Source organism: Eretmochelys imbricata, chromosome 1 (genome assembly GCF_965152235.1).
Source record: "Eretmochelys imbricata isolate rEreImb1 chromosome 1, rEreImb1.hap1, whole genome shotgun sequence".
In the NCBI taxonomy this organism is placed as follows: Eukaryota; Metazoa; Chordata; order Testudines; family Cheloniidae; genus Eretmochelys; species Eretmochelys imbricata.
In genome coordinates, this window is record NC_135572.1 from 350,813,206 (window position 1) to 350,840,999 (window position 27,794).

The 27,794-nt window shown below is 41.5% G+C and overlaps 1 protein-coding gene across 3 annotated transcripts in view; it reads left to right on the forward strand.

Moving 5' to 3' along the window:
• Window positions 1-27,794, forward strand: part of MKLN1 (muskelin 1) — a 199,536-nt gene that overhangs the window by 37,645 nt on the left and 134,097 nt on the right. For all 3 annotated transcript variants that reach the window (XM_077837053.1, XM_077837063.1, XM_077837072.1), the window contains exons 3-4: window positions 11,048-11,190; window positions 12,774-12,862. In XM_077837053.1, coding sequence (XP_077693179.1) covers window positions 11,048-11,190; window positions 12,774-12,862 — 232 coding nt within the window. The remainder of the gene's footprint in view (window positions 1-11,047; window positions 11,191-12,773; window positions 12,863-27,794) is intronic.

Consider the following 27,794-nt stretch of genomic DNA (forward strand, 5'->3'; position numbering starts at 1 on the left):
AATCCAGCTGAGTAAGAACCATTTCTTAAGCTTAATATGGTTACTAAGAATGTAGAGATATTTTCCTCTTTGCCTAGTAATTCTTTCTAACAGGTAATAAAAAGGGATGTCTGGTTTGGGGAAGGGATTGTCTACAGTGAACTTTTTTCTTTCTCTGACATATTTTGCCTTAGTTTGTTAAGCTCTGTCAAAACTGGATTAGTTAGAAGTGAGCTTGATTTTTCTTATGAAGTCGGCCATTAAATAAATTTAAAATATTTTTCTCTTGGCTATAGTTTTTAGTCAGACCTCCTAATAAGATCAGGATACCGCTTATGTATAGATGTCCTTCGGTCCAAGGCTTGAGGAGAGTTACTGCACGTGCATGTGAGAGGGAGAAAGGTTGGGATGGTTTGGCACTGAAAAACTTAGTTTTGTTCCTCCTTGCTGTTTCTCTCGATATGCCTGTAGTGAAATGAATTTTGGCATTAGAATTCTGTTTGATAAGCTGAATTCCATGTGACTCTCAAGAATTGTGATATATTATCAGTGTGGAATGGTGGATCTGAGTCACAAGCCCAGTTTTCAGAAAAGAAATACTTTAACAGGTTCTTGTGTAGAGTCTAAAGCAAGAAAATTCCTGTGGACAAACACAATCTAGTACAGTAAATTTTCTGTAACGTAAAAATTTGTTTTGATAGCCGTAGGATATTGAAACATGCACAGATGAAAGAAGCAAAATTGTACTTTCAAGAAATTAATTGTATTTACATATATAATGTAACTAGCGTAAGTTTTCATTGGCGTTGCTCATCCATGTTTAACATCTAAAAGTGAGGTATGAGGAAATAAAGCCCTTTCATTTCATTGAACTTGGCGAGCCAAGAAGCTTTATAATTCTGGGGTCACACTAGTAAAGGCTAATCAATTGTGTGCATGTAATGAGAGCTGTGTGGTAGAGATCGCAAGTATCAGTATTATTTTGGGGTGTTCTTTTTGTGAAGCTTTTTTGTTCACTTCCAAGGAATCAAACATGCCTTATATAATATTACGCACAAAACTGTGTTTAAAAATATCAGCGTTGAAAAGTCAAGCACACAGAAGTTAGGAAAAGCTATAATTAGGGTTCCCTTCCCCAACCCTGTTTCCTTGTCCCTTAATTCAGCCGTTTGTGTACATTATGATTGTCTTTAATTACATGATCACACAGTTTTTTTTCTTTAGGACCACTGCCTCATTCAGTGCGCAGAATGGCCAGTACTCAATTTAATGAGCAGCTATTCAATATTTAGTTTTCTCCTCATTTGTTCAGTGTGTAGCCCCAGGCCTTATTTATTATACACTATGCAAACCTTGCTCTGAAGACAGCATTATTAATTTCCTCATGGGCTTCTCCTTGGCACTTTTCACTATAGTATCTGACTGTTTCACAAATGTTAATGAATTTATAGTCACAATACCCCTGGTGGAGGAGATGAGTTACTGATACCTCTGCTTGTCAAGATGACAATTGTTGTCCCATTGTTTACTTGATCTTCCTCATCTGTCTGTCTACCAATCTGTCTCTTGTCTTATACTTAGATTATAACATTTTGGGGGGCAAGGGCCATCCCTTTGTTCATTTATACACCGCTTAGCACAATGGGGTCCTGGTCCATTTTACAGGTTGGAACTGAAAAATTAAGGTCAGAAGTATCCACTAATTTAGGATGCCCAATTTGAAGCACCTAGGCCTTGATTTTTTTTTTTGAGTACTTAACATTATAGAACACTTTATATGTTCAAAGCACAACTTCCATTGACTTTAATCACAGCTGTGAGTGCTCATCACTTCTGCATATCACACTCCAGAAAATGAGGATTAATGACCCCCTGTGAAAAGGTGGGTTGAAGTGGCTTGCATAGCACCACATAGGAACTCTCTGGTAGAGGTAGGGATAGAATCCAGCTATCCAGGGCAGCATTCAAATGCTTTAATGGTGAGGCTGTCCTTTCTCTTAATGCAGTCGCCTGACTGATTCACTACATACCTTCCAACTTCTGTAACAAATGAATTACAGATCCTATAGACAAGTCATCTTGACTACACAGCCCTCATTCATCCCCAGAGCAGGTCCATCCTGTGCATTGCTGGAGGCAGGCAGGGCTGGCTCTAGGTTTTTTGCTGCCCAAGGCCTCTCCCTCCCCCCCCCCCCAAAAAAAAAAAAAAGAAAAAGGAAAAAAAGGGTCAGAGTGCCGCACCTTGAAAAGTGCCACCCCAAGCACGTGCTTGGTTTGGTGCCTAGAGCTGGCCCTGGAGGCAGGACTCCTGTGTGTGTGGGGGAAAATAGCATGTGATCTTGTAATGAGACTGTCATAATGCATGTGCACAAAGGGGTTGAATTAAGGTTGCACAGGCAACCTTAATTCTGACATTTCTAAATTTTGGGTGCTTGACTTTGGAACTTTAATGTTCGTTTTAATATAGTTTTTTATGTGTAATTTCCTAGAATTTTTTTTAAACAACTGGCAAAACAAATTCCATCATGTGGCATCATATTGCCATCCATATGGGTCATTAATAGGGTTGGAACCATCACCCACAGACCTGTGCCACTTGAGCTAATGGAGTAACTGAGTGGCTATGTGGACCAGCATAGATGAGGATGGAATGCTTGCCAGGGCTTTCAGAGAGATTTTCTGACAGCAGAGGAATGGTGAAATTTGGGAATCTTGAGTTTAATTCCAGGGCCGTGAGAGGAGTTTGTCAAATGGGCACAGATTCTTCTACCTATTACCTCTGAGATGATCCTTTCTGCCTTGTCCCTTCCTCAACCCTGTTTCCTTGTCCCATTCTCATTCTCCTCATGTAGCCAGTCCCAATCTCTACTCTTCAGGCTTCTCATTCATGTGTCATTGCGCAGCAAGTTCTAGTCTTACCCCTCAGGACTCCATGTCCCAGTGTTCTCATCACTGCCAGCCAGTTTCAGCTCCCTCTCCTCTGTTTTCTTTCTCAGTCTCTTCCTGTGTCACATTTTCTCCCCCCCCACCCCCTCCCAAAGACCTCATCCAATCTGTGTCTCTCTTGCCTATGTTCCCCATTTCCACTGGCTCCCAGTCTTTCTTTTACTGGGCTCCCCATCTGATCTGTGTATCCACCCAGGTCCTTGCCCAGCCAGTCCCACTTCTCCCCCTGCACCCCAGCTTCTTATCAGATCCATCTCTCGTCATCTCCTTCCCCACTGTTCCGTTGGGTCCCCGTCTCTCCTCCTGGCTCATAATCCGGTCTGTTCTACCCCCTTTCTCCCTATGCAATCTCCAGTCCTAGTTTCTGTGCCCCTCACAAACATACTTGTCCCAATCTACTCCCACTATAAATCTGACTTTTGTTCCCTCTGCATTTGAATCCAGCGTCTTACTACTTGGGGCCAGCAGGGTGGTGACTGAGAGCACAGGAAAGACAGACTCGCTGATTTTAGTTCATACCCTTGGACCTGGTATGACCTGCAGTTGTCTAGCAATTGCAGGGAGAGTGCTATTCAGCGCAGACAGCATCTTAAGGAAATTTAGCTATTAAAATCCAAGTCTCTACTAAGCGGAGTTTTATAGGGATGGCAAAAGGTACTGCCTGTCAAATTTAAGGTCCCTGCTCCATGGGAGTCCATAGCTTTTCAAAGAAAAGCTTGTTAGGATTTTTCAAACAAGTTATTTTTCACTCGCGTCATTCTCAGAAATTGCCAAACAATTTTGGTTGAAATTTTCTGAAGTATTCAGCCTGAGGCAGGCAGCTGGCACGGAAAACTTCAGCCCAGACAGTTAAAGTTTTTGGCAAAGTTATAAGCAACTAAAAACAGAGTCTTCTAATGAAAGTGTTTGGCAACTTTATCTGGATGCCCACCAGCCCTGCCTATGATAAGCTGGGGAGAGGAAAATTCTAAATATACTTTATATCAGTGCTTAGTTATTACAGTAGTAAGGGGTATGTAAATAAGAAAAACAAGTGCATATAGCTATTGGGACAGAAACTGGGAGTGTAGTAGAAGACTTATGGCCTGATTTTTCAAAGGTGTTGAGCACAATAGGTCCTGTTGAAGTCTATGTAAACTGAGGGCTTAGCACCTTTGTCATTTAGGCTCCTTCCTGCATTCCTACGTGTTTGTGAGTAGAGCATCTATTCTCCTAAAGCAGTCTAAAGTTCTCACATATGAAGTTCATTTTATCTACCATTGAAATCCAGCTATTTTTGAGATGAAACACAAAGTTTTAACTATGTATAACCAAAATTGCTTAGGAAAGGAAATGAACTATCCTATACCCAACTAAAAAGTGAAAGTAAAGTTTCCCTTTCTGTGATATAACTGTCTGAACCATAATTAGGGAATAACAGTAGGACTGACACCACTCTGACACATTTAAAAAAAAAAAATGCCATGGGATATTTAGTAAACTGAGGTCCTGACTAGAGCTGGGTGAAATTTTGTAGATAAGTAGTTTAGTTACTGAAAAGTGCAGTTCTGGGTTGAGAAACTATTTGTGAATGCATGCTGAATTTGCTGAATAGCTTCAACTAGACTGAAAGTCATAATGTTTCAGTAATGCCAAAATGAAACATTTCGTTTCAACATAAAATATTTTGTTTTGAATCTCAGGCATTTTGACAAAAGCAAGTAAAAGCTGGTCATAACAGCAGGCAGATGGCGGTGCATAGTTGTAAGCTTTAGCCCAGCAGTTAAGGTAATCATGTGGGAGACCTGGGTCCAGCTCATCCTCTGCCTGATGTAGAGAAGAGCTTTGAAATTGGGTCTCCCCCTGTGCAGGAGAGTGCTCTAACCACTAGGCTATTCTGGAATGGGGCTTTCTCAGTCTCTGCTCTTGAAGCTGCTCTACTTTCTATAAATTAAAAAGTAGTTGGAGCTAGGACTTGGGTCTCTCACATCCAAGGTGAGCGCTCTAACTAGCAGCCTGTAGATAGATAGATGAATGAATGCAGTCATTCTCAAACTCTTTCCCTGGCCCAAAGACTATTCATTGACTGTGAACTATTAATTTGAATGGAAGTTGGTCCAATAAAAGATATTACCTCACGCACCTTGTCTCTCTAATATCCCTGGACCAACATAGCTACAACTATTGTACATATGTAGTTACAGAAAGTGGAGCAGCTTCAAGAGCAGAGATTGAGTCCCATTCCAGAATAGCCTAGTGGTTAGAGCATTCTCCTGCAAGCGGGGGAGACCCAAGTTCAAGTTCCTTCTCCATGTGGGTGGAAGGGGGAATTGAACTCAGGCCTCCTATATTCCAGCTGATGCCTCCAGCTGCTGGGCTAAAGCTTGTAAGGAAGGTACTACTTCCTTCTCTTCCTGCTGTTTTGGGAAACATAGCTGAAACATTTCAACTCAATTTTTTGTTTCAATAACATTTACACTTTTTGAAAATTTTCAGCAAATAAAAACATGTCATTTTTTGTTTGTCCCCAAATTACTACTTACTTTTTTTTTTTCCCCCCTCTCTCCCAAAGTTGCCTGCAAACTGAAAAATCCATTATTTGCCCAGCTCTAGTCCTGACCAGTAGGGTTTGTCTATTCAGAAAGGCTGCACCTTCAAAATCAGTGTTTTCTAATGCCATTTTGGGGCACTGGTTTTGTGCTGATTCACAGGCTAAAAAGTCTGCTCAGTGAATCTTCACCACTTAATTGTTCTTTATGTTGAATTACACATGCGTTTTCTTCTCTTCTCTTCCTCCTCCTTGTTGCTGGAAAAAAGGAATTGTCCATAAGAAACTTCTTAATTTGAAAAGCGCATAAGGGGGAAGGATAGCTCAGTGGTCTGAGCATTGGCCTGCTAAACCCAGGGTTGTGAGTTCAGTTCTTGAGGGGGCCATTTAGGGATCTGGGGCAAAAATTGGGGATTGGTCCTGCTTTGAGCAGGGGGTTGGACTAGATGAGCCCCTGAGGTCCCTTCCAACCCTGATATTTTATGAACTTCTAGTCTATGGGCATAATAAAGAATCTGAGTAGAACAGGAGAAAATCCACCAATTTGCAGAGTAGCTGAGGGAAATAAAATGCCATTTGATTGGTGCAGTAGGGTGTTTGTCAGGTTGTTCATTGAAAAAGAAATTGAAAGTGGAAGTCTAAAACCTCAGCATACAACTGAAACATCTGAAATACTACCCCTTGGGTTATATTTAGTAAAGGGGTTTTCCAGCCATGTGGTTATGGTAGAGTTAAAAGGCGCTTGTGGCCTTGAAGACCAGGAGTTGATTATGAATGAGTGCCAGCAAAAGGAAATACACTTCAGCTGTTTGTTAAACTAGATGCTTTCTGGATTCACTCTTGAAATAGAATGACAGAAATTATATGTACAATGGTAAACCTGTGATGTAGTAGTCTACTTAGGCAGAAGCTGGTATATTCTCTATTTTCCTACTAGTTCTAGGTTTACAAAGGAAATGTAATAAAATTGATAGCATTGGAGACCAGACTTTCATTTTATAAAAGAGAATCTTAGCTGTGATTCTATTCTGAAGTACTATGTATGTACAATGATATGGATTTCTGTGGTTGATGACAGTTAATATATAAAAGAACAGGTTTTTAGATATAATCCTTGTTATAAACATAGAGTAGGCCTTTAATGCAGTGAACTATGTCCGCAGTCACTATGCCTGACTTTAAAAAAAAAAAAAAAAAAAAAAAAAGTTATGATCTTGTATTTCTGGTTTTTTTATATACAGTACCTCGTGTGTTAATGAAATGCATTTACCTCCAGGGTGAAACTGTGACAACTGCTTATTAATGAAGTGAAATTGTTTATGTTGAAAAACTAGCAGAGTATGTTGTGAATCAAATTGCAGGTGTAATATTAGGTAGATAAGACTTTAAATGTTTGATTCAGCCTATTGGTTCTGGAGAATTCATATAATACTTCTGGTCTGTATTAGCTCAAACTATCCTTATAAAAAATAAAACTTCCTAAGCAGCAACTTCGATTTGCCAAGTACATAAACAGTCGTCTGTTTCAAAAGATTTTTCTATCCCTGCAGAGTGAAGGCAGATTTTGTTCTTCTGCCTAATCCCAAAATGTTACCTCTTGATTCAGCTCCTGCTGTGCAGATCATATCAGGGAGTGATTTAAAGTATATTAAAACTTGTTCAACTGTATGTGTTAAACACAATGTACATTCAACATGTGGCATGGGCCAGATCTTCAAAAGAACTCAGTTCTCGCTATGACACTTGGGGTCACATTTTTTTGATGCCTATGTGACCTGGGTAGTGGTTGCTAAGGTAATATGTATAACTTTTGTTACACTCCCCTTTTCCACTGTACCTCAGTTTATTTCTCTGCTGAAGCACAGGCCGAAGTTTCTGCGGTTTCAGGACTTCTCAGAAAAATAATTAAACTGAGTTAAACCTCAGGATTATAATGTAGTCCCCTGAATGTTGGTGCTACTAGCAGTTGTCAGTCAGCCTCAGGGAAAGTACTATATGATTTTCTTAGAGAACAAACATTTAATCGAAACAAAACCCTTTGGAATACTTTTGAATAACTGGTTTAATAAAAATGTTAGGCACTGAAGCTATTGGTGCTCCTTGTACAAACTCTCCCACTTCGTTACCTTTACATATAATTCAGTGCAAGATTTCAACAGAGCATATATACCCTTTTATACTTTCTGCTCTGATCTTCTCTCTGATTTTTTCAGTCTCTGTAGTGTGGCATCACTCTGTGTGTGTGTGTGTGTGTGTGTGTGTCAGTCACCTAGATCCTCCAGAGCCTAAGGAAAATGGGAGCCTCAGTTCCCTTCTAAACACCTCAGAACCTTCTCAGCACAACAGTCAGGAGATCTTCACAATCAGCAGCAATTTCAGTTCCTGCGGTAATAGTCTGTCTCCTCTTCCAACAAGATTAGGAATATGCAGCCTGTATCTAAAGTGGTAGAGGTATTGGAATGCAGCCTTCACAGCAGATGCATTTCTTGATCCTGTGTTGGTCAGCCACTGAGTCCACAGGGCTGTCTCCAGCTCCTATGTTTATAACTTTCACTCCGTGAGCTCTCTTTGGCTCTTCTCTCCGATGGTGGGGGTGTAGAACCTGCAAGACTGCTCATTCCCAATGAAACCTTTTGCAGAGCTTCTAAAGCGGTTAGTAAACGTGTCCGCTAACTACCACACCTCATTTCTAGATGTCTCTGCCCTTCCAACTAAGATGCCCTGCACATGTTGTGCAGAGACTGGTTTTGACTAAAATCCATGTCTCCTCCCCACTGTTTCTCTCCCTTCCTTTGGACTAAAAATAATAAAAACTACAGCATTTAATAAGCATGTAGGCTACATGTGAGTTTGGCTCTTCTGAAAATCTGGCATTAATATTTGCCAGAGGGTGTATCTTAGTAACCTAAGCATCTGATATGGAATTCTTAAATTCCTTAGAACCACAAGTTCAAATCTTGATAAGGTCAGTTCCAGTCCTCCAACTTTCTGAGGTAAAACTGTGTAATACGTAACTTATGGTACGAGATTTTTGGAAAAGAACATAAGATCACATGGGATTTGTGCTAGTGTCCTTGGCCAAAAGTCCCCCATCTACTCCTTTGTTCTTCAAGTATGCCAAACACTAGTTCGCTCTGCTTGCTGACTAGCGTCCATTCCAGAAAAAGTTGGAGTTCAGTGCTGCTGAATTTATATGGTTTATGAAGTTCTTTGGGATACTCTGATGAAAAGAGGCATGTAAATGTAATTAAAAATGTGCTGGTGGCTAGAGAGAGACTTGTGTTGAAATATGGTATTGAGTTGTGAGGCTTTGCAGAGAACTACTGGAAAGGCACCATGTCCTCACCTCGTGTTGTAACTAGCTATTGGCATACCTCTTTTGTGAGGGGTGTGGGTGGATGGCAATGTGATGGATGGCATACCTCTTTTGTCCTGAACTACTAAAAAATAACTAACCAAATCATGTTTAAAGATTCCCTCATTTAGTGTTAACCAGATGCTTTATAGTAATGCCTTTAGCATGAATGCTTCTTCGTGTTGTGTTAGTTAGCGTAGTGACACAGTGCATAGATATGTGAGTTTTTAAAAATACATTATCACTGCTATGATGTGTATTTAGGTTTGGCAGCATTCAACTGTATTTTTTATAATTAGTGCAAAATTATGGGTTTAAAGCAGTTTTCTTAATGTTAGCTATTTCAGTTTTCAGTTGTGGGAAATTTTGTATGGGGTCAGACCATAATTGTTTAATGACAGCAGATGAGACTCAAACATTTTTAAAATTTTTATAACCATTAAAACGCAAATTGTCAACATGTCAAAATATACAAAGTAAGTATCCTTAAATCAAACTCTGTTCCTTTCTTACTCTGCTTATCTGTAGACTTCGATTATTATTAATGGAAATATTTTTTGTCATTAATCTAATCCTTTCAAGCCTGTGTGTTTTGCAGTAGCACTTAGAGGTGCCCATTGAAATCATGGTCCCATTGTGCTAGGTGCTGTATAAACACATAGTGTGGGCCTGTTCCTGCTGTCAGGAACTTAGTCTAAATTCACAATTTTACTGCCCTAGGTACAATGTGATGTTGATCTCAGTCCAGTTTCTAGGGACTGTTAGAGACTGTATGATGGAGTCACAGCAGAAAGACCAAAGTCTGTCTATCTGACTGGTTGTGGAGAACAAATTCCTCCATCACCCTGGAAGTTGTAATTCTAGGTCAAGTTTGAGGCATGGTGGCAGGGCAGTTTCAACAAAGTTTGCATGGCTGTTTTCTGTGCTGTACTTGCTTTGTGGATAGTTAAGACTTCAGTCTCTAATCTGTGATCTTTGAAAGCAGTCACTTGTATTTAAATTCTGTGGAGTCTGTCACTTACTATCAAAATAGTTCAACTTAAAATGCTAGTCATGTTTGAATCTGCTGCACCATTTTATGGTTGGACTAGGGCCCCCCTGTGTAGCTTGTAGTGGAAAGGTTTCTAGAACATTGTACGTCTGTTCATATAGTAGCTTCTATTGAGATTTTTGTGACAGACTCAAGGGGAAGGTAGTGTATGTGAAGTTTATTGTACGTTTTTCAACCTCTTCTCACTTGTTCTGTTGTGTGGGCATGACAAGCCTATTGTAGATCTTCGTCGTGAAAGTAGGGAGCCGAACAAGATCTGCTACTCTGGAGTAAATTCTAGATTGTTCTGCTTTTGTTAGGAAAAAAAACCCCTTCTTTTGATCCTCTCTCAGAGGGAGGGGGAGAGAGAGAGAAGGGAGTTGTTTTTTACTCTCAGCTATGCAATATTTAAATGTCTTGATTCCTGGTATCCAACCAGACTATTCAGTAGGAACATCTCTCTTCAGAGGCACTTAAGCAGGATTCTTTCCTTCAGGCAGTGCTGGTTAAGGTGACTGATAGGGCCAGAAAATGTGAAGTATGCCAACCCCTCTGCGCACAGGGAACAGCTGAAAGGAGAGACTCATGAGCCAAACCCTTCTGATCAGTTTCCTTATGGACTAGGAGAAGCTCCTGATAGCAAATGAAATGGCCAAATATAATTTTATATGCTTTTTAGGCAATTGGTTCACCTGTTACCTATGAGCCAAGCTTTTAGTGGCTCATTTTGCTCTCTGGGACCAGGTAGTCTCTGAGCTGACATAGTTAATGGAAGTTGTATGTTAGCATCTAAGAGATTGAATCAACAGAATGTACTCCAGAGTTAAGCTTCAGTTCAAGCATTAGTGCATAGCTGAGTCAGTTATCCAGCACCTGGCCATATCATGCAATGCCTTCTGGAGTCTTTCTTCCAACTCCCAGAAGGAATACATGAGGTCTTGAATAGCATACTGGGTATGACTTATTTTCTGCTTGTGTAGATTTCTTTTAAAGGAGTACTTCCTAATATGCAGCCCACATCTTCCTTTGTTTAATCTCATTCACAGGCAGGGACCATATAATTTGGAGTACCAACATTAATAATTGTTGTCCTTCAGCCTTGGCGTTACCTATGAAAATTTGAAGGCTGTAATTTTCCTCCTTCTAGGCGCACGCTCTGCAGCATTTATTTTTGTACTCAGAATTTTCTCGTTTTTTCCTCTTTTCACAGTATTTGATTCTGAAACTTGAAAGACCTGCTATAGTCCAAAGTATCACCTTTGGCAAATATGAGAAGACTCATGTCTGTAATTTAAAGAAGTTTAAAGTCTTTGGTGGGATGAATGAAGAAAACATGACAGACCTATTATCCAGGTAAGAGATGATTTCAGCAACTTGTAAATCCATCCTAAATCAAAGGCTGGACCACAGTGTTCTTCCCTCCCCTCTTTTCTCCCAGATGGCACTCGGTTAACAGTGCAAAAAGGCTGCTAGTGTAAGCCTGCTGTTGGCTCCTGTGGCCCCATGTACAGCCCCTGCGCAGATAACTGATGTGATATGGTCAGGCCAAGGAGCATATATGCCAAAATTTAGCTCTGGGAAGCCTTCCCTACCTTGTTCTAACCACAGAGGATTTGTGGAGGGTGAGCTCCTGGAGGTTTTGAAGAGCCAGGGTGCAATGCTTGTGGGCTGAGATTCCTTTCTTCTGCATACCTGAGACATGCACCTAAATTTGAGCTACAGTTGTGGAAAACTTTTAATAGTTCTTTAGGAGTTGTGTAGTAAGTGTTCTTGACTGCATATGTATAGAAACTCATTATAACAATACAGGTCTCAACTACTCAGCTGTTTTACCTTCATATTGATTGCTCTGTCAAAGGGTAGAGTACAAAACTAATTTCTTCTTTGTCTTAAATCACTTGATTTGGTAGTCCAGTGGTAGGTATCTTATGGAAGGCAGCCTATTACAAGTTTTAGACTTATAGATCTTAGAATAATTACTAATTTAAATTTGAGAAGGCCATCTAGCCAGTCTTCTGCCTCCTAAGTTGAAAGGGAGAGATAATATTTAGATCACTCACTGTACTTCAAGTGCAGAGGAGCCATACAGCAAGAGCCAATGTTAATTGGAGGCCAGCAACAGGAAAGCCCAGTTATAGGGAGTGTGTGCTGGTTTGTTGAAGTAGTCAGTATTTGTTGGCTGCACTTCCTTGATCAAAGAATCACACTAGTGCTGCCTTACCAGGTGAAACCATGTGACATGAAGAACCTAGCATAGATATCCTACAGGACCATGTAGTAGGATTTCAAAAGCATCTTCAGATTTGAGCTACCCCAATTTAGTAATTTTAAATTGCTATTGCTTAGTGCTTGAATTGTGGGGCAACTTGATAGGAAGAGGGAAGGACTGAAATAGTATGCTAGTAGTTTGCTGGTATAGTTGAGCAGTCTTTGTGTCATTTGACTTCTCAATTTTTCAGGAATTATTTCTTCATGTATTATTTTTGATGTAACTATACTAAAGTCCAGGTTTATTTTATTACGAATCTTGATACCTTGCACTTTATGTAGTACTTTTTCATCTGGAAATCACAGAGCACTTTTAAAATCAGTTAATTCTCATAATGCTCCTGTGAGGTAGGCAAGTACTATCTATGGCTTACAAATGGGAAAGCTGAGTTGCAGAGAAGTGACTTGCCTAAAGTTACATTTTGAGTCCGCATAGACTGGAACAGAATCCATATCTCCTGACTCCAGTTCCCTACTCATATCACTAGACATGTTACCTCCTTGGGAGGTAAAGTGGCTGATTCAATCCAGACACTGGTTCAACATGCATACTTATGAATCAGTAGTAAAATGAAACCATCACATTTCAGACATGACCTAGGTTGCATTTACTAGTTAGTTCTAAAATACGAGGTAAGATTTAGTAACTTTATTTATTTTTTCCACAGTGGCTTAAAGAATGATTATAACAAAGAAACATTCTCCTTGAAGCATAAAATTGATGAACAGATGTTCCCCTGTCGATTCATTAAGATAGGTAAATGCATTTTTTCAGCATTCTGAGTAGAAAATAATCTCTTCTTATACATGTGCCAGTCTTGGCACTTGTGACTACGCTGTATTCAGGCAAAATATTCAAAATAGCTGTTCCATTTCATGGTCTTTTAGACTGGTTAGACTAGAACACAGTGAAGCCTTGTAGCCAAGGAGTAATAGCTTAATATTTTAAATCCTATGGACTGCAAGCAAAGTAGAATACAAACTTAAAGAAATGTGATCATGTGGCCAAGTAATATTGCTGGGGAAGCTGCTTACTGTCCTACTATGAATTACAGTACAGAGTTTTAAAAAAAATTCAAGAAGTTTACTGCTGGTAAAAAGTTCAGCATTGACAGCCTTCAAGGTTGAAAAGAGTTGAATTCTTCTATTCCCAAAACAGATACAGCATGGTTAGCAGGAACAGAAGCTTCCCTTGCCCCTTCCATACCACCTAGACTCACCTTGACTAAAGAGACAATATCTGGGGGAAGCGGCAGGTCAGTCCCCATGATGTTCTGAGTCATTGGCCTAACAATTAAGGCCACTTGTGTTGGTGGTTTTTGCAATGGGAGCATTTGTCCACTGAGAACTGGACTGAGTCATTTCCTCATTTCACCTGGGCTACCAAGCAAAATAACACTTGGTCACTGTTTTTTGCTGCATTTCAGTGAGTGACCTAGAGGTGAAAGATTCCAATTTATGGATTAGCTGACCTATCTGGTCCCTCAGGGTATGTCTACACTGCAATTAAAAAAACTCACTGCACTGAGTCTGAGCCCAGATCAGTTGACTCAGGCTCACAGGGCTTTGGCTGTGGGGCTATAAAATTGCAGAGTACATGTTTGGGCTGGAGTCAAGACTGAGACTCTCCCCTCTTGTGGGGTCTCAGAGTCTGGGTTCCAGCCTGAGCCCAAATATTTTACATAGCAATTTTATAGTCCTGTGAGCCGAACAAGGCTGATCTGGGGCCAGCTGCGGCTCTGCTACTGGTCTTGTATTGTGGTATTACACATACTCTCAGGTCAAGAAATAGATAAGTTCATGGAGGATAGGTCCTTCAATGGCTATTAGCCACGATGGGCAAGGATGGTGTCCCTAGCCTCTGTTTGCCTGGGCAACAGGGTATGGATCATGTGATGATTACCTGTTCTGTTAATTCCCTCTGAGGCACCTAGCATTGACCACTGTTGGAAGACAGGATACTGGGCTAGATGAACCTTTGGTCTGACCCATTATGGCCATTCTGATGTTCTGATGTTCTTGTTTGCTTTGCTGTAGTGGCTGTCCTTTGAAAGGAAAACAGCAAGGACATACTTGCAGAAAAGTGGAGGAATGAGACAGTTTACTAATATAACTTACTCAAGCTACATAATTCATATACTGTGAATCTTGAGGTCCTGGTTTATTTTACCTTGCTCACCCAGACTTTGCTGAGACTGTCTGAATGGGGCTCCTTTTGGAATCCCTTTATATCACTCATACCTCTGGTATATTTTTCAGAGTAACAGCCGTGTTAGTCTGTATTCGCAAAAAGAAAAGGAGTACTTGGGGCACCTTAGAGACTAACCAATTTATTTGAGCATGAGCTTTCGTGAGCTACAGCTCACTTCATCAGATGTATACCGTGGAAACTGCAGCAGACTTTATATATACACAGAGAATATGAAACAATACCTCCTCCCACCCCACTGTCCTGCTGGTAATAGCTTATCTAAAGTAATCGTCAGGTTAGGCCATTTCCAGCACAAATCCAGGTTTTCTCACCCTCCACCCCCCCACACAAATTCACTCTCCTGCTGGTGATAGCCCATCCAAAGTGACAACTCTTTACACAATGTGCATGATAATGAAGTTAGGCCATTTCCTGCACAAATCCAGGTTCTCTCACTCCCTCACCCCCCTCCAAAAACCACCCCCATACACACACAGACTCACTCTCCTGCTGGTAATAGCTCGTCCAAACTGACCACTCTCCAAGTTTAAATCCAAGTTAAACCAGAACATCTGGGGGGAGGGGGGGGTAGGAAAAAACAAGAGGAAATAGGCTACCTTGCATAATGACTTAGCCACTCCCAGTCTCTATTTAAGCCTAAATTAATAGTATCCAATTTGCAAATGAATTCCAATTCAGCAGTTTCTCGCTGGAGTCTGGATTTGAAGTTTTTTTGTTTTAAGATAGCGACCTTCATGTCTGTGATTGCGTGACCAGAGAGATTGAAGTGTTCTCCGACTGGTTTATGAATGTTATAATTCTTGACATCTGATTTGTGTCCATTTATTCTTTTACGTAGAGACTGTCCAGTTTGACCAATGTACATGGCAGAGGGGCATTGCTGGCACATGATGGCATAAATCACATTGGTGGATGTGCAGGTGAACGAGCCTCTGATAGTGTGGCTGATGTTATTAGGCCCTGTGATGGTGTCCCCTGAATAGATATGTGGGCACAATTGGCAACGGGCTTTGTTGCAAGGATAAGTTCCTGGGTTAGTGGTTCTGTTGTGTGGTATGTGGTTGTTGGTGAGTATTTGCTTCAGGTTGCGGGGCTGTCTGTAGGCAAGGACTGGCCTGTCTCCCAAGATTTGTGAGAGTGTTGGGTCATCCTTTAGGATAGGTTGTAGATCCTTAATAATGCGTTGGAGGGGTTTTAGTTGGGGGCTGAAGGTGACGGCTAGTGGCGTTCTGTTATTTTCTTTGTTAGGCCTGTCCTGTAGTAGGTAACTTCTGGGAACTCTTCTGGCTCTATCAATCTGTTTCTTTACTTCCGCAGGTGGGTATTGTAGTTGTAAGAAAGCTTGACAGAGATCTTGTAGGTGTTTGTCTCTGTCTGAGGGGTTGGAGCAAATGCGGTTGTATCGCAGAGCTTGGCTGTAGACGATGGATCGTGTGGTGTGGTCAGGGTGAAAGCTGGAGGCATGCAGGTAGGAATAGCGGTCAGTAGGTTTCCGGTATAGGGTGGTGTTTATGTGACCATTGTTTATTAGCACTGTAGTGTCCAGGAAGTGGATCTCTTGTGTGGACTGGACCAGGCTGAGGTTGGTGGTGGGATGGAAATTGTTGAAATCATGGTGGAATTCCTCAAGGGCTTCTTTTCCATGGGTCCAGATGATGAAGATGTCATCAATATAGCGCAAGTAGAGTAGGGGCTTTAGGGGATGAGAGCTGAGGAAGCGTTGTTCTAAATCAGCCATAAAAATGTTGGCATATTGTGGGGCCATGCGGGTACCCATAGCAGTGCCGCTGATCTGAAGGTATACATTGTCCCCAAATGTGAAATAGTTATGGGTAAGGACAAAGTCACAAAGTTCAGCCACCAGGTTAGCCGTGACATTATCGGGGATAGTGTTCCTGACGGCTTGTAGTCCATCTTTGTGTGGAATGTTGGTGTAGAGGGCTTCTACATCCATAGTGGCCAGGATGGTGTTATCAGGAAGATCACCGATGGATTGAAGTTTCCTCAGGAAGTCAGTGGTGTCTCGAAGGTAGCTGGGAGTGCTGGTAGCGTAGGGCCTGAGGAGGGAGTCTACATAGCCAGACAATCCTGCTGTCAGGGTGCCAATGCCTGAAATGATGGGGCGCCCAGGAGTTCCAGGTTTATGGATCTTGGGCAGTAGATAGAATATCCCAGGTCGGGGTTCCAGGGGTGTGTCTGTGTGGATTTGATCTTGTGCTTTTTCAGGAAGTTTCTTGAGCAAATGCTGTAGTTGCTTTTGGTAACTCTCAGTGGGATCATAGGGTAATGGCTTGTAGAAACTCGTGTTGGAGAGCTGCCGAGCAGCCTCTTGTTCATATTCCGACCTATTCATGATGACAACAGCACCTCCTTTGTCAGCCTTTTTGATTATGATGTCAGAGTTGTTTCTGAGGCTGTGGATGGCATTGCGTTCCGCATGGCTGAGGTTATGGGGCAAGTGATGCTGCTTTTCCACAATTTCAGCCCGTGCACGTCGGCGGAAGCACTCTATGTAGAAGTCCAGTCTGCTGTTTCGACCTTCAGGAGGAGTCCACCTAGAATCCTTCTTTCTGTAGTGTTGGTAGGGAGACCTCTGTGGATTAGTATGTTGTTCAGAGGTATTTTGGAAATATTCCTTGAGTCGGAGACGTCGAAAATAGGATTCTAGATCACCACAGAACTGTATCGTGTTCATGGGGGTGGAGGGGCAGAAGGAGAGGCCCCGAGATAGAACAGCTGCTTCTGCTGGGCTGAGAGTATAGTTGGATAGGTTAACAATATTGCTAGGTGGGTTGAGGGAACCATTGCTGTGGCCCCTTGTAGCATGTAGTAGTTTAGAAAGTTTAGTGTCCTTTTTCTTTTGTAGAGAAGCAAAGTGTGCGTTGTAAATGGCTTGTCTAGTTTTAGTAAAATCCAGCCACGAGGAAGTTTGTGTGGAAGGTTGGTTTTTTATGAGAGTATCCATTTTTGAGAGCTCATTCTTAATCTTTCCCTGTTTGCTGTAGAGGATGTTGATCAGGTGGTTCCGCAGTTTCTTTGAGAGCGTGTGGCACAAGCTGTCAGCATAGTCTGTGTGGTATGTAGATTGTAATGGATTTTTTACCTTCAGTCCTTTTGGTACGAGGTCCATCTGTTTGCATTTGGAAAGGAAGATGATGTCTGTCTGTATCTGTGCAAGTTTTTTCATGCAGTTGATAGATTTCCACTCCATACGGCTAAATGCAGTGCCTTGCATAATGACAGGTTTCAGAGTATACCTCTGGTATAGAGTTTTTGTGAAGATGTTGTCTCCAGTGTGTGCCAGCACCCAGGGAAGTGAAAACTTAGGCCCAGGAATTTAAATCTGTCATTTGTGTGATAACCAGGAGCCCTAATTCCCATAAGTGTGCAAGTGTATTTTTTTAACTATCTTTTTTTTCCCCCTATGATCTTGGCCATATAATCTGCAAAATTTGGCTCTGAGATACTTAGTGATGGAAGAGCAAGGTAAAGCAGCACAAATGCTGTGTTGAGTATAGAATATTTGAATGTATTAGTAAAGTTTTATTGCCCTTAAACATGCTGAGGCCTTTTTATTTTGTCTCAGGATAAAAGTGTTATATTATGGTATTACTTTTCATATGTTGTGATACAAGGTGTAAAAAGTAACACCAGTAACTTTTTGGTCATTTTTTGAGTGACTGGAGCATTAAATGTGTGCTGCTTTGCCATTCAGAAAATGATTTTTGAGCTCAAATTTACAAATGGCTATTTTTAAAAAGTCACGCTTGACATACGTAATTGTAAGCTAATTCTGAATGTGTGCTTTTCTGTGGTTGAAGGAAACTGATTTGATAGGTTATGAATATCTAACAGTTACGTGTGGAATGTGTGTACTTTAATTTATGCGTGCACCAGAGAGAGGGGTTTGGAATGCCCACAAGTGAATATTTATTCCCAGCATTTTTCATAGATCAGGTGTAGGATGATTTGAACATTACTCCTGGGGGAATTCTGTGCCACTGTGCACATGCAGAATTTGTGTCCTGCAGATTTTTTCCCCCCTGCAGAAAATACATTTTGCCCAGGAAGAGCTGCAGTTCTGCCTTTCGCTCACCGGAGGCTGCTGTGGCACCAGAATAGCCAATGGTGGGTGAAAGGTGGAACAGCAGCACTTCTTGGGCACAGTGTATTTTCTGCGGGGGAGTGCGGGCGGGGGAATTTTGTGAATGCACAATGGTGTAGGATTCCCCCAGGAGTAGAAGTCCATCACAGCACCCTGCCTGCGGTGCCAGGTTAGGACAGACAGAGTGGGGTACATGGGACTGCTGGGGCGGGGGATCACAGACTAGGATTCAGAATGGCTAGTGATGGGGACAGACTGGGGTGTAGGCTCATCAGCTGGAGGGGTGATGGCATTGAGCCAGGGGCTGAATGGGAGTTGGGGGGTGCAAGGCCACATGGGGATAGGGCAGGAGAGTTGCAGGGGCACATGGCTATGGGGGTTGGGGAAGAGGGGCAGGTGTGCCTGACTGAATGGGAGAACTTGGGGTCAGCAAGGGTCTGCATGGGGGAGGCTTCTGAACTGCCTAACAATTCCCCCTCGCCCCCGCCCCCCCCCCCCAAACAAAACACAACACCTGTTCCATACTTCTACCACCTACACCCAACAAACTTGTAGGTTCACTCCAGGCTCCTTTCCTCTCCCTCAGCTCCTCCGTTACCCCTCACTCCCCCAAGCCTTTGCACTACTTCTGACGGGTGCAGGAAACACACTTCTGTATTGTAATTTAAATTAAAGTTCTGTACTAACACGCCTGGTAATTATCAGAATCTTTTTTTGCTGACAGATATTTTGAAATAAATTACCAAAATAATCGAAACCTGCATGATTATATTGTTGTTTTGATAGATAAAATATGCAGAATTTTTAATGTTTTGGTGCAGATTCCCCCAGGCGTAGGACATGCCAGTCAAAGAGCTTTGAAGTCTGTCTTGATACCAGATAGTGTATCTTTTCTAAAGAGCATGGTATTTTGCTCTGTGATTAACGTGTAACATTTTATTTTTGCAACAATCCTTAGCTTTTCAACTCTTCACTAGTTTAGTGATATGTAACAATTACATAACAGATGCGTGCATGGACTTGGGAGTGAATAAACTGTGGGGTGTCAGAAGTCACTGCTGAAGAAACAGTGGCTGGATAACTTAGAAGAATGGATCTATGCTGTTCTGGACTTGTAAGCATATGCAATAGGCAAAAGCTAAGTAGAGTTAGGTCTGGTCTGTCTTTGGATGGAATATATCAGAGGAAAAAAGAATCTGTTGGTTTTGTGCACGACTGTTAGAGTATAGCTAGAAGTCTTAGCATGAGAACAACCTTGCCTATAATGCTTCTTATACACAGAGAATCTGCATTTTACCTTTCTACATTGATTGAGATGGGACTCTCCATTCTAAGCCCCCTTTTTTAGTACCTTAATTTCTTGATTCCTCTATCTTTTGGGATGAATTTTTTATGCTTGCTGCATGCCCAGAAGTAAATTTTGGTTTTGGAAAATTGATGAAAGTCTACATAGCACTTGAGAAAGATTAGGCTTTTGAAAACTACAAGTGGCCTTTAGACTGAAACCTATTAAAATACTTTCTATTTTGTTTTATGCAGCATTGTTCATATAATAATGTGACATGAAAGTGTTTCTACTATGAAATTACTGTGAAAATGGTGGTGTGAAATTCCGTTATTTTTCATGGTTACAGATCAAATGTGCTCAATTTACAAGTAAACTTTTCCTTACTTGCTAGCCATGGTAATTCAACTTGGGATAGGAATGCTATGCTGTGTTTCTTGTGACATCACCAATCAAGATTCTGTAAGCCAAAATTTGCTCTTATATGAGCCTGTTGGGTGAAATCCTGACTCCAACAAAGTCACCCGTTTTCATCAGTGGGGTTGCACAGGTGTAAATGAAGACATAATTTGCCTCTGTGGTTGGAATTCGGTTAACAATTCTATTAATAAGCATGCCACGATAGACTCAAACTTCCACTCCTGTAGTTGAATGAGCTCTGCAGAGTTAGCAGAAGGAAAACAGTGTGGGGGGAAAAACCCAGTCAAATGCCTTTTATGTTTAAGTGTTCAGACATGCCTCCTAACTTGAAAGGAGCAGAGCAGTTGAATAAGAAGGTAACTTTAAAAAAAAAATCTCTTTTTAGATTGAGCTTCACTTTTATAATTCTGGCCACTTGACGTTGTTCAGACTTCATAGGCCATGCAACAGAGCAATGGGACATGTTTAACCCTTATAATAAAATTCTGTTTTGCCTAGTTGTTCATTGAAAGACTGGGCGTGGGTGAGGGAAGCAGCTTACTTGGACATGTCCTATACCAATAGAAAACTCATATATTCATGTTTTATCTCAACGCTTTCATTTCTGGCCCTTCTACCTTCCCTGGTTTCAGGAAGTGTGATTGGGGAAAGCTCTTCATTGAGGGTGTGGGAGGGTGTTGTGACTATTGTGGTTATGGTGAAAACTTATTAAGAGGAGCGTCTGACATACCAAATAACTGGCATGTGTTAATCAGTCCGCATGTGCCATAAGCTTTGGTATAATGGAATGGAACTATATTTGCTTTACTGTTGCTTCTCTGGTAAATCTTTGTAAATAAGTTGACTGTAATGTTATCTAAATTGTGCCTTGTAGCATATGTTTCTGTATATGTGTATGTTGTGTGGGCAAGTACCATAATGTTGGCCTGCAAGGGTACAGTTAAGGTTGCTGTAAGAATTGTAGATAATTTAAGATTACGTTTGAAATAGATGAACTCGGACTTGATTCACATTTCCCCAGGCATAATTATTTTGAATGTTGGTTTTATTTCCATCCTCTATCATATGCTCCCTCAGTAGGCCTGTTCTTACATCGTTTTATGAAAACAAAAGAACCTTAGTGCCAGTAAAAATACCTGTATGTTTTGTAAGTGCCCTAAATATCTGCACTGCTTTTGATCTTGTTAAAAGTGTGGTCAGATGTTTGGCTGCGTGTGTGTGTTTTCCCGGTTGGCTGTTCCAGCTCTGCACAGACAGTTGGCACAGCAGACCTTGAGTGAAGCGCCCAATGACCACAAGATTCGTTAACGTGCGAAGGCATCCAGCCAAGTTTATTATCGACAAAGCACGGGTAATAGCACCTGGCAGACTCCATGAGGATATTAAGACATGGATGCCCATGAAAGTGGAGGCAGCTCAGTCAATGGTGGGAGTTTCCACTGCTCCCTAGGCTGGCCAAAGATAATCCCTCTGAGATTCATCTTTATACCCTGATATAAACAAGTTACGTACTGTCATCCTGACCTTATCTTTTAGGATAAGTGTGTTTCTGTTATCCTTGGGGAACGTTTTTGTACCATTGTTGATATCAGGATGTGTTTGCATGCGTACTCTGTACTTAACACTTCTTGGGAATGTGTATTTTTGCAGTATAAGCCCTGTTCTTGCCAGATTCTGTGAGCAGGTCCTGCCTCATACCAGGCCTCTAATACAAGGGCTTATGTCTCAGGCTCTCTTCCTACTACAAAAAGTCTATTGATTTCTGCTCTGCACCAGTTTTTTGTTACTGTGTAGCAGCAATTCAGTTGGTCTGAATTATTGTTTACATGTTCAGTACTGATTGCTGTAGCACTTGCAACAAAATATGCTGAAAATCTTTAGGTAGAGTTCTGAAGTTTTTTACCGTGGCTAGAATGAGTCAAAGGTAACTAAAGCTCTACCCCAAAGGGATGGGAGTGCCCAGCATAATCCAGTACAGAACATACACATAATAGGGTGTGGCCACTGCAGTGAGAATACCTTTGCAGAACAAATCTTTGGACTTCATTTTTACAGGGGCTACTTCTCAAATACTTGGGAAGGTTTTACAGGCTTGTAGAGCAACACAGAAGAAGATACATGGTCCGGGGTGGGTGAAGGAAACAAAGGGAACGGTTGGGAAAAGAACTTAGATGGGACATAGGATTTAACCTCCTCCTGGTCCCTCCTCAAAGCCTGCTACTTTGTTGCTTTTGCACAAAATTACGAATAGAATAAATTTAAAAGAAAACTAGCTCAGTACATAACAAAAACAGGGTTACCCTCGTGACCTTATTTTGTGTGAATCTCACCGCTCTTTCAAACTGCATCCCACCGTCTGTCTCTCCTTATGTCATGTCTAATTTAAATGCTTGCTACCCCAACCATATGACATTTTATTTGTCTGAAATGCTGTGCACATCTCTAGGAGCTGTATAAATGAGAGAGCAGAAAGGTGTGAAAGTGAAGATGAGAAGCTTGCCCTTAATGTAGGAGAGTGGGAACCAGTGGAGAGATTCAAGACTGAGGAGATATGTTTAGAGTGATGGAAAAGGAATCTTAAAATGTCGTATGTTTTAGGGTTAAAGAACAAGTTATCTTGCCATTCAACTCATACTCTCCCCCCATCCCCCTCCATTTTCATCTTTTGGAGCAACTTTAAAATATCTAATTAAATTTTCTTGGGCTTTGTAGCCCCTGCGAGGCGTCTATCATCCTTCCCATATGTGGTATAAATTCTGTTTTAATGCTAATTGGTTTTTAAATTCTTCTGAAATAGAATGATCCTGCATGATGGAACTCTGATAGTAAAAACACCACTGCTCATCTGTTTTCTGTTTTATTTGTGAACAAATGTAAGACCTTGTTGAATGTTTAATAGAGCTATTGAACTGTTGGTGGTCTTACATCCTTGTGGTATTTATGGTTCGCATTTCTGAAGTACCTGTCACCCTAATAGCTGTACATAAATGTACAGGACATGTACATAAATATTATCCCTAAATGGGATTTTAGCTGTCCAACCGCATCCTCCATTTCATGGCCTCCCAGAGCATGATTCCAAGTAAAGTGGGGTAAGGTGGGGAACCTGCTATTCAATTAAAATGCCTGTATAAGGAGAAGTAGTCTTCTCTGAGTCAGGTGTTAAACCTGGGCTGTTAAATCTTTGCTAGAAGCCAGTGCTACAGTTTGAACTCTCTGGGAAGTTCTGTCCCAGTCCTGTGAGATGTACCTTGTGCTCTGACAGCTTTCCAACCATCAGTTCATGTTTCAGTGTGAGGGACAAGTGGCAACTGTTGAGATAAATGGGCCACAGCCCCTTATTTAGCAAATGATAGCTAATGCCTTGAATTGGACTTGGAACTGGGTAGGTAACTAGTTCTGAGGAATCAGAGTAACAGCCGTGTTAGTCTGTATTCACAAAAAGAAAAGGAGGACTTGTGGCACCTTAGAGATTAACCAATTTATTTGAGCATAAGCTTTCGTGAGCTACAGCTCACTTGAGCCGGAGACGTCGAAAATAGGATTCTAGGTCACCACAGAACTGTATCGTGTTCGTGGGGGTGGAGGGGCAGAAGGAGAGGCCCCGAGATAGGACAGCTGCTTCTGCTGGGCTGAGAGTATAGTTGGATAGGTTAACAATATTGCTGGGTGGGTTGAGGGAAGCATTGCTGTGGCCCCTTGTGGCGTGTAGTAGTTTAGAAAGTTTAGTGTTCTTTTTCTTTTGTAGAGAAGCAAAGTGTGTGTTGTAAATGGCTTGTCTAGTTTTAGTAAAGTCCAGCCACGAGGAAGTTTGTGTGGAAGGTTTGTTTTTTTTATAAGAGTATCCATTTTTGAGAGCTCATTCTTAATCTTTCCCTGTTTGCTGTAGAGGATGTTGATCAGGTGGTTCCGCAAGCTGTAGCTCACGAAAGCTTATGCTCAAATAAATTGGTTAGTCTCTAAGGTGCCACAAGTACTCCTTTTCTTTTTAGTTCTGAGGAAGATGCTTGGGGTGGAATGTTCTTGATGGTCTGACTTGCTTAGTAGAGAGGATGCTGAATGGTACACCAGTTCTAGCATTTTCAGGTTTTCATGGCTCTTACTCGTTTTTCCTTTCGGGGGGCTGTGGTGGATAGACAACCTAAAAGCTATTAAGTGCTGTTGGTGCTTTTTATTTTGTGTTTTATAGACTCTAAAATTGTAGTATGGGGAGCAATGTTTTCATTTAGTTCCTTCTCTACAAGAAAGAACAATCATATAAAACTTTTATTAATCCTTAATTTTTTTTAAATGCAAATCTGTGTGAGAGAATTTGATAAATTGCTATGTATGCTCTTGGATTAAATCCACTTCTAATCAAGAGAGGAATGTTAGTAGTGATTGCTGACTAACAGGACTGGTTACTAAAGTCCTCTGTTCAAAGGACAAATATAGTTATGCTCCTGCTGTCTTAACTTTCACCTGCACTGTGGATCAGTCCTGACCTGAAAAATCGTCTCATATCTAGAGGTGGCTTTTGCTGTTCAGTCCCTTTTGCCTCATCTGTGGTACCCAACAAAGAAACTGGCTTGGTGATGTGACGCCTATCCACTAGGAATTGGACTGAGAGTAACTCTCTTGGAACTCTGAAAAGCCATCAGGTGATGGGTCACTTTCCAAACTGATGAATTTGAACAGATGACCTGAAGGCTTATGTCATACATGTTGCAAATTCCACAAGTTATCGAGTCACAAGTATAGCTTTGATACTGCTGTAGTATGCCCCACTCAGAGTAGGGGGCAGGTTCTAGTGCTGCACTAGGGAGTAGCTACTGTGTAATATCTTCTCAGTTTGGATTTTTTGTTAGAGGTTTCTAACTTTCAAAGTATTTGAACATTGAGGTGGGAGGACTGTACTCTGTGAAGTGATTTCAGGTTTTATTTGCAAGTTTAGCGAAGAATGGAGGAAGGCAACCCAACAGTCTTGATTGCAAAAGCTTGGAAGACGTGAAAAAAAAATTCTTTATGGGAATGTTTATTTTTCAAAATAAAATGGGCGTAATACATAGCCTGCAGGCACAGCATTTGGCAAATGAAAGATTAAGAGCCATGCAGTGTGGTGAGGAGAACAGCAAAAGAATAAATGGACATACATCAGACATCAAGAATTATAACATTCAAAAACCAGTAGGAGAACACTTCAGTCTCCCTGGACACCTAATAACAGACTTAAAAGTGGCAAGTCTTCAACAAAAATACTTCAAAAACAGACTCTGAAAAACTGCAGAACTGGAATTAATTTGCAAACTGGACACCATCAAATTAAGCCTGAATAAAGACTGCGAATGGATGGGTCACTACAAAAACTAATATCCCCCGCTGATACTCACCACCTTGTCAGCTGTTTGAAATGGGCTACCTTGATTGCATTGGCCTCCTTAGCACTACAAAAGTGATTTTCTCTCCCTTGGTATTCATCCCTTCTTGTCAACTGTTGGGAATAGGCCACTTCCACCTTAATTGAATTGGCTTGTTAGCGGTGACCCCCCACTTGGTAAGGCAACTCCCAGCTTTTCATGTGCTGTGTATTTATACCTGCCTACTGTATTTTTCACCCACGGAAGCTTATGCCCAAATAAATTTGTTAGCCTCTAAGGTGCCACAAGGACTCTTCGTTGTTTTTGCTGATACAGACTAACACGGCTACCCGTAGGTGTCAACTTTCCCAGGTGCTGGTGGGAGCTCGTGCCCCCGGCGCCGCCCTGACTCCACCCTTTCTGCGCCCCATTAGACCCCTTCCCTAAATCCCTGCTGCAGCTCTTCCCCCCCAGCACTTGCCACAGCTGTTTCACAGCGCAAGTGCTGAGAGCTACGGGGGGGAAAAGAGGGCATGCGGCATGCTCGGGGGAGGAGGTGGAGCTGGGGCGGGGTGGGGAGCTGCCAGTGGGTGCAGAGCAGCCACCAATTTTTCCCCGTGGGTGCTCCAGCCCTGAGCACCCACAAAGTCGGTGCCTATGCGGCTACCACTCTGAAACCAGTTTTTAATAGGGCATCTTTGGTAATGAAAATAGTCAAAAACAATGAATGGAGGCACGTATAAAAAACCTTCAACTTTGTGTTGTAAAATTTGGTTTTCTATAGCACTTTCTGTACTAGAGGTGTCACAGATTAGCACTTGAACAACATATGCAAATGTTGCAGCCATTTCCCCCTTTGTAATAACTAGGAGAAGCGCTTGGATACTAAGATATATTCAATTGAGGGACATAAAGGTGTCCAGGACTCTGGAGGTAGCCCCTTTTTTTATGTTTCAGAAAATGTCCTAATTGAGTCTGAGACTTTGAGTGAAGAGCGAGGGTTTCAGTGATGGGGAAAGAGAGGGTGTAATAAAAATCAAAACCTGCTGAGGACCCTCTAGATCTCCCCTAGAAACCTATGAAGTAACAATCTTCGATGGCCATTCCTAGAATCTTGGGTAACAATTTTCATCTGGAAAGTTCTGAAAGGACATAGTAAAATCTAGGCATTGCGTATTTCAGTAGTTGCTTTGCATCCCGTTTGTTTTTGTTTTTTCACACTGCGCCCATTTGTTTCTTGTCACGTATAAATATTCTTAAGTGAGCCTGCAACTGCTGGGCAATCAGTTGAGACAAATCTGCTCTCCCTACGATCAGTCTGGAATGGGGCCAGGACTTCCTTAGTCCGGCAAACCCATAGTTTATCCGTGCTGCCCCACAGTTTGGACTATGGGGGTGGAGTGGGATGTGTGAATACTGAAGTACTGCACTTAAATTTCTCCATGTGGATGCTGTGGGAGTGAGTAAAAAGATTCCTAGTTCGCATTAACATGGTCTTAAAGTGAGTTAGGAATTTTTTAGTTTCACACAGGCTCAGCATTTTGCTGCGTACTGCAATTCACGCCTTAGAAGTCTGAGCTGTAGGGCAGCGCAGATGTAGCCCAGGAGCCTAAACGATTTTCCATCATGTCTTGAAAGGCAATCAGAAAGGAGTATTTTAATTTTGGCAAGGACAAGATTTTATTTTTTTTTTTTCCTTTTTTCCCGCTTGAGAGGTTGCCTTTCCCTGCAATCACTTTCATCCCTCTCCTTTGTTTGGTAGTTGCTCCCTTTCATGCAGTGATATTTGTTTTTGTTTTTTGGTGAGAGCTATTTGCTGTGGTATCAGGTACTTTGGTTCTGGTGTTTCTTTGGAAAGGATTGAATTTTATTTTGATTACAATGTAATCTCTTCCCCCCCCCCCCCCAACCTCCTGAACTGGGACAAAACATTCAAGATTTTTTCAGAATGTTTTAGTCCACAAAAAAATTCATTTGGAAATAGCAGTGTTTTGATTTTGAAATTGATACATCTGCAGTCATGTGACTTCCATGATACACCACACAGTGTGGTCAAGGGAGATCATGTTGCATCATGAGATGTAGTCTGGCCAGGGAGCCTGCTTCATAGGGAGACTAGGGGCAAGAGGCATCTGAATTACAACTTCTGTGATGCAACGTGGCGGTATAGAAAGATGCAGTTAAGCAAACCAAAATATTTTTACTTGTGTTGAAATGCCAAAATTAAACACCTTGTTTCAGTTTTTCTCTGAGAAAAACTGAAAAAATGTCAATCAGAAATTTCCAGAAAATACATTTTCAGTCAATGATTTTGGACAGAAAATTCCCAGC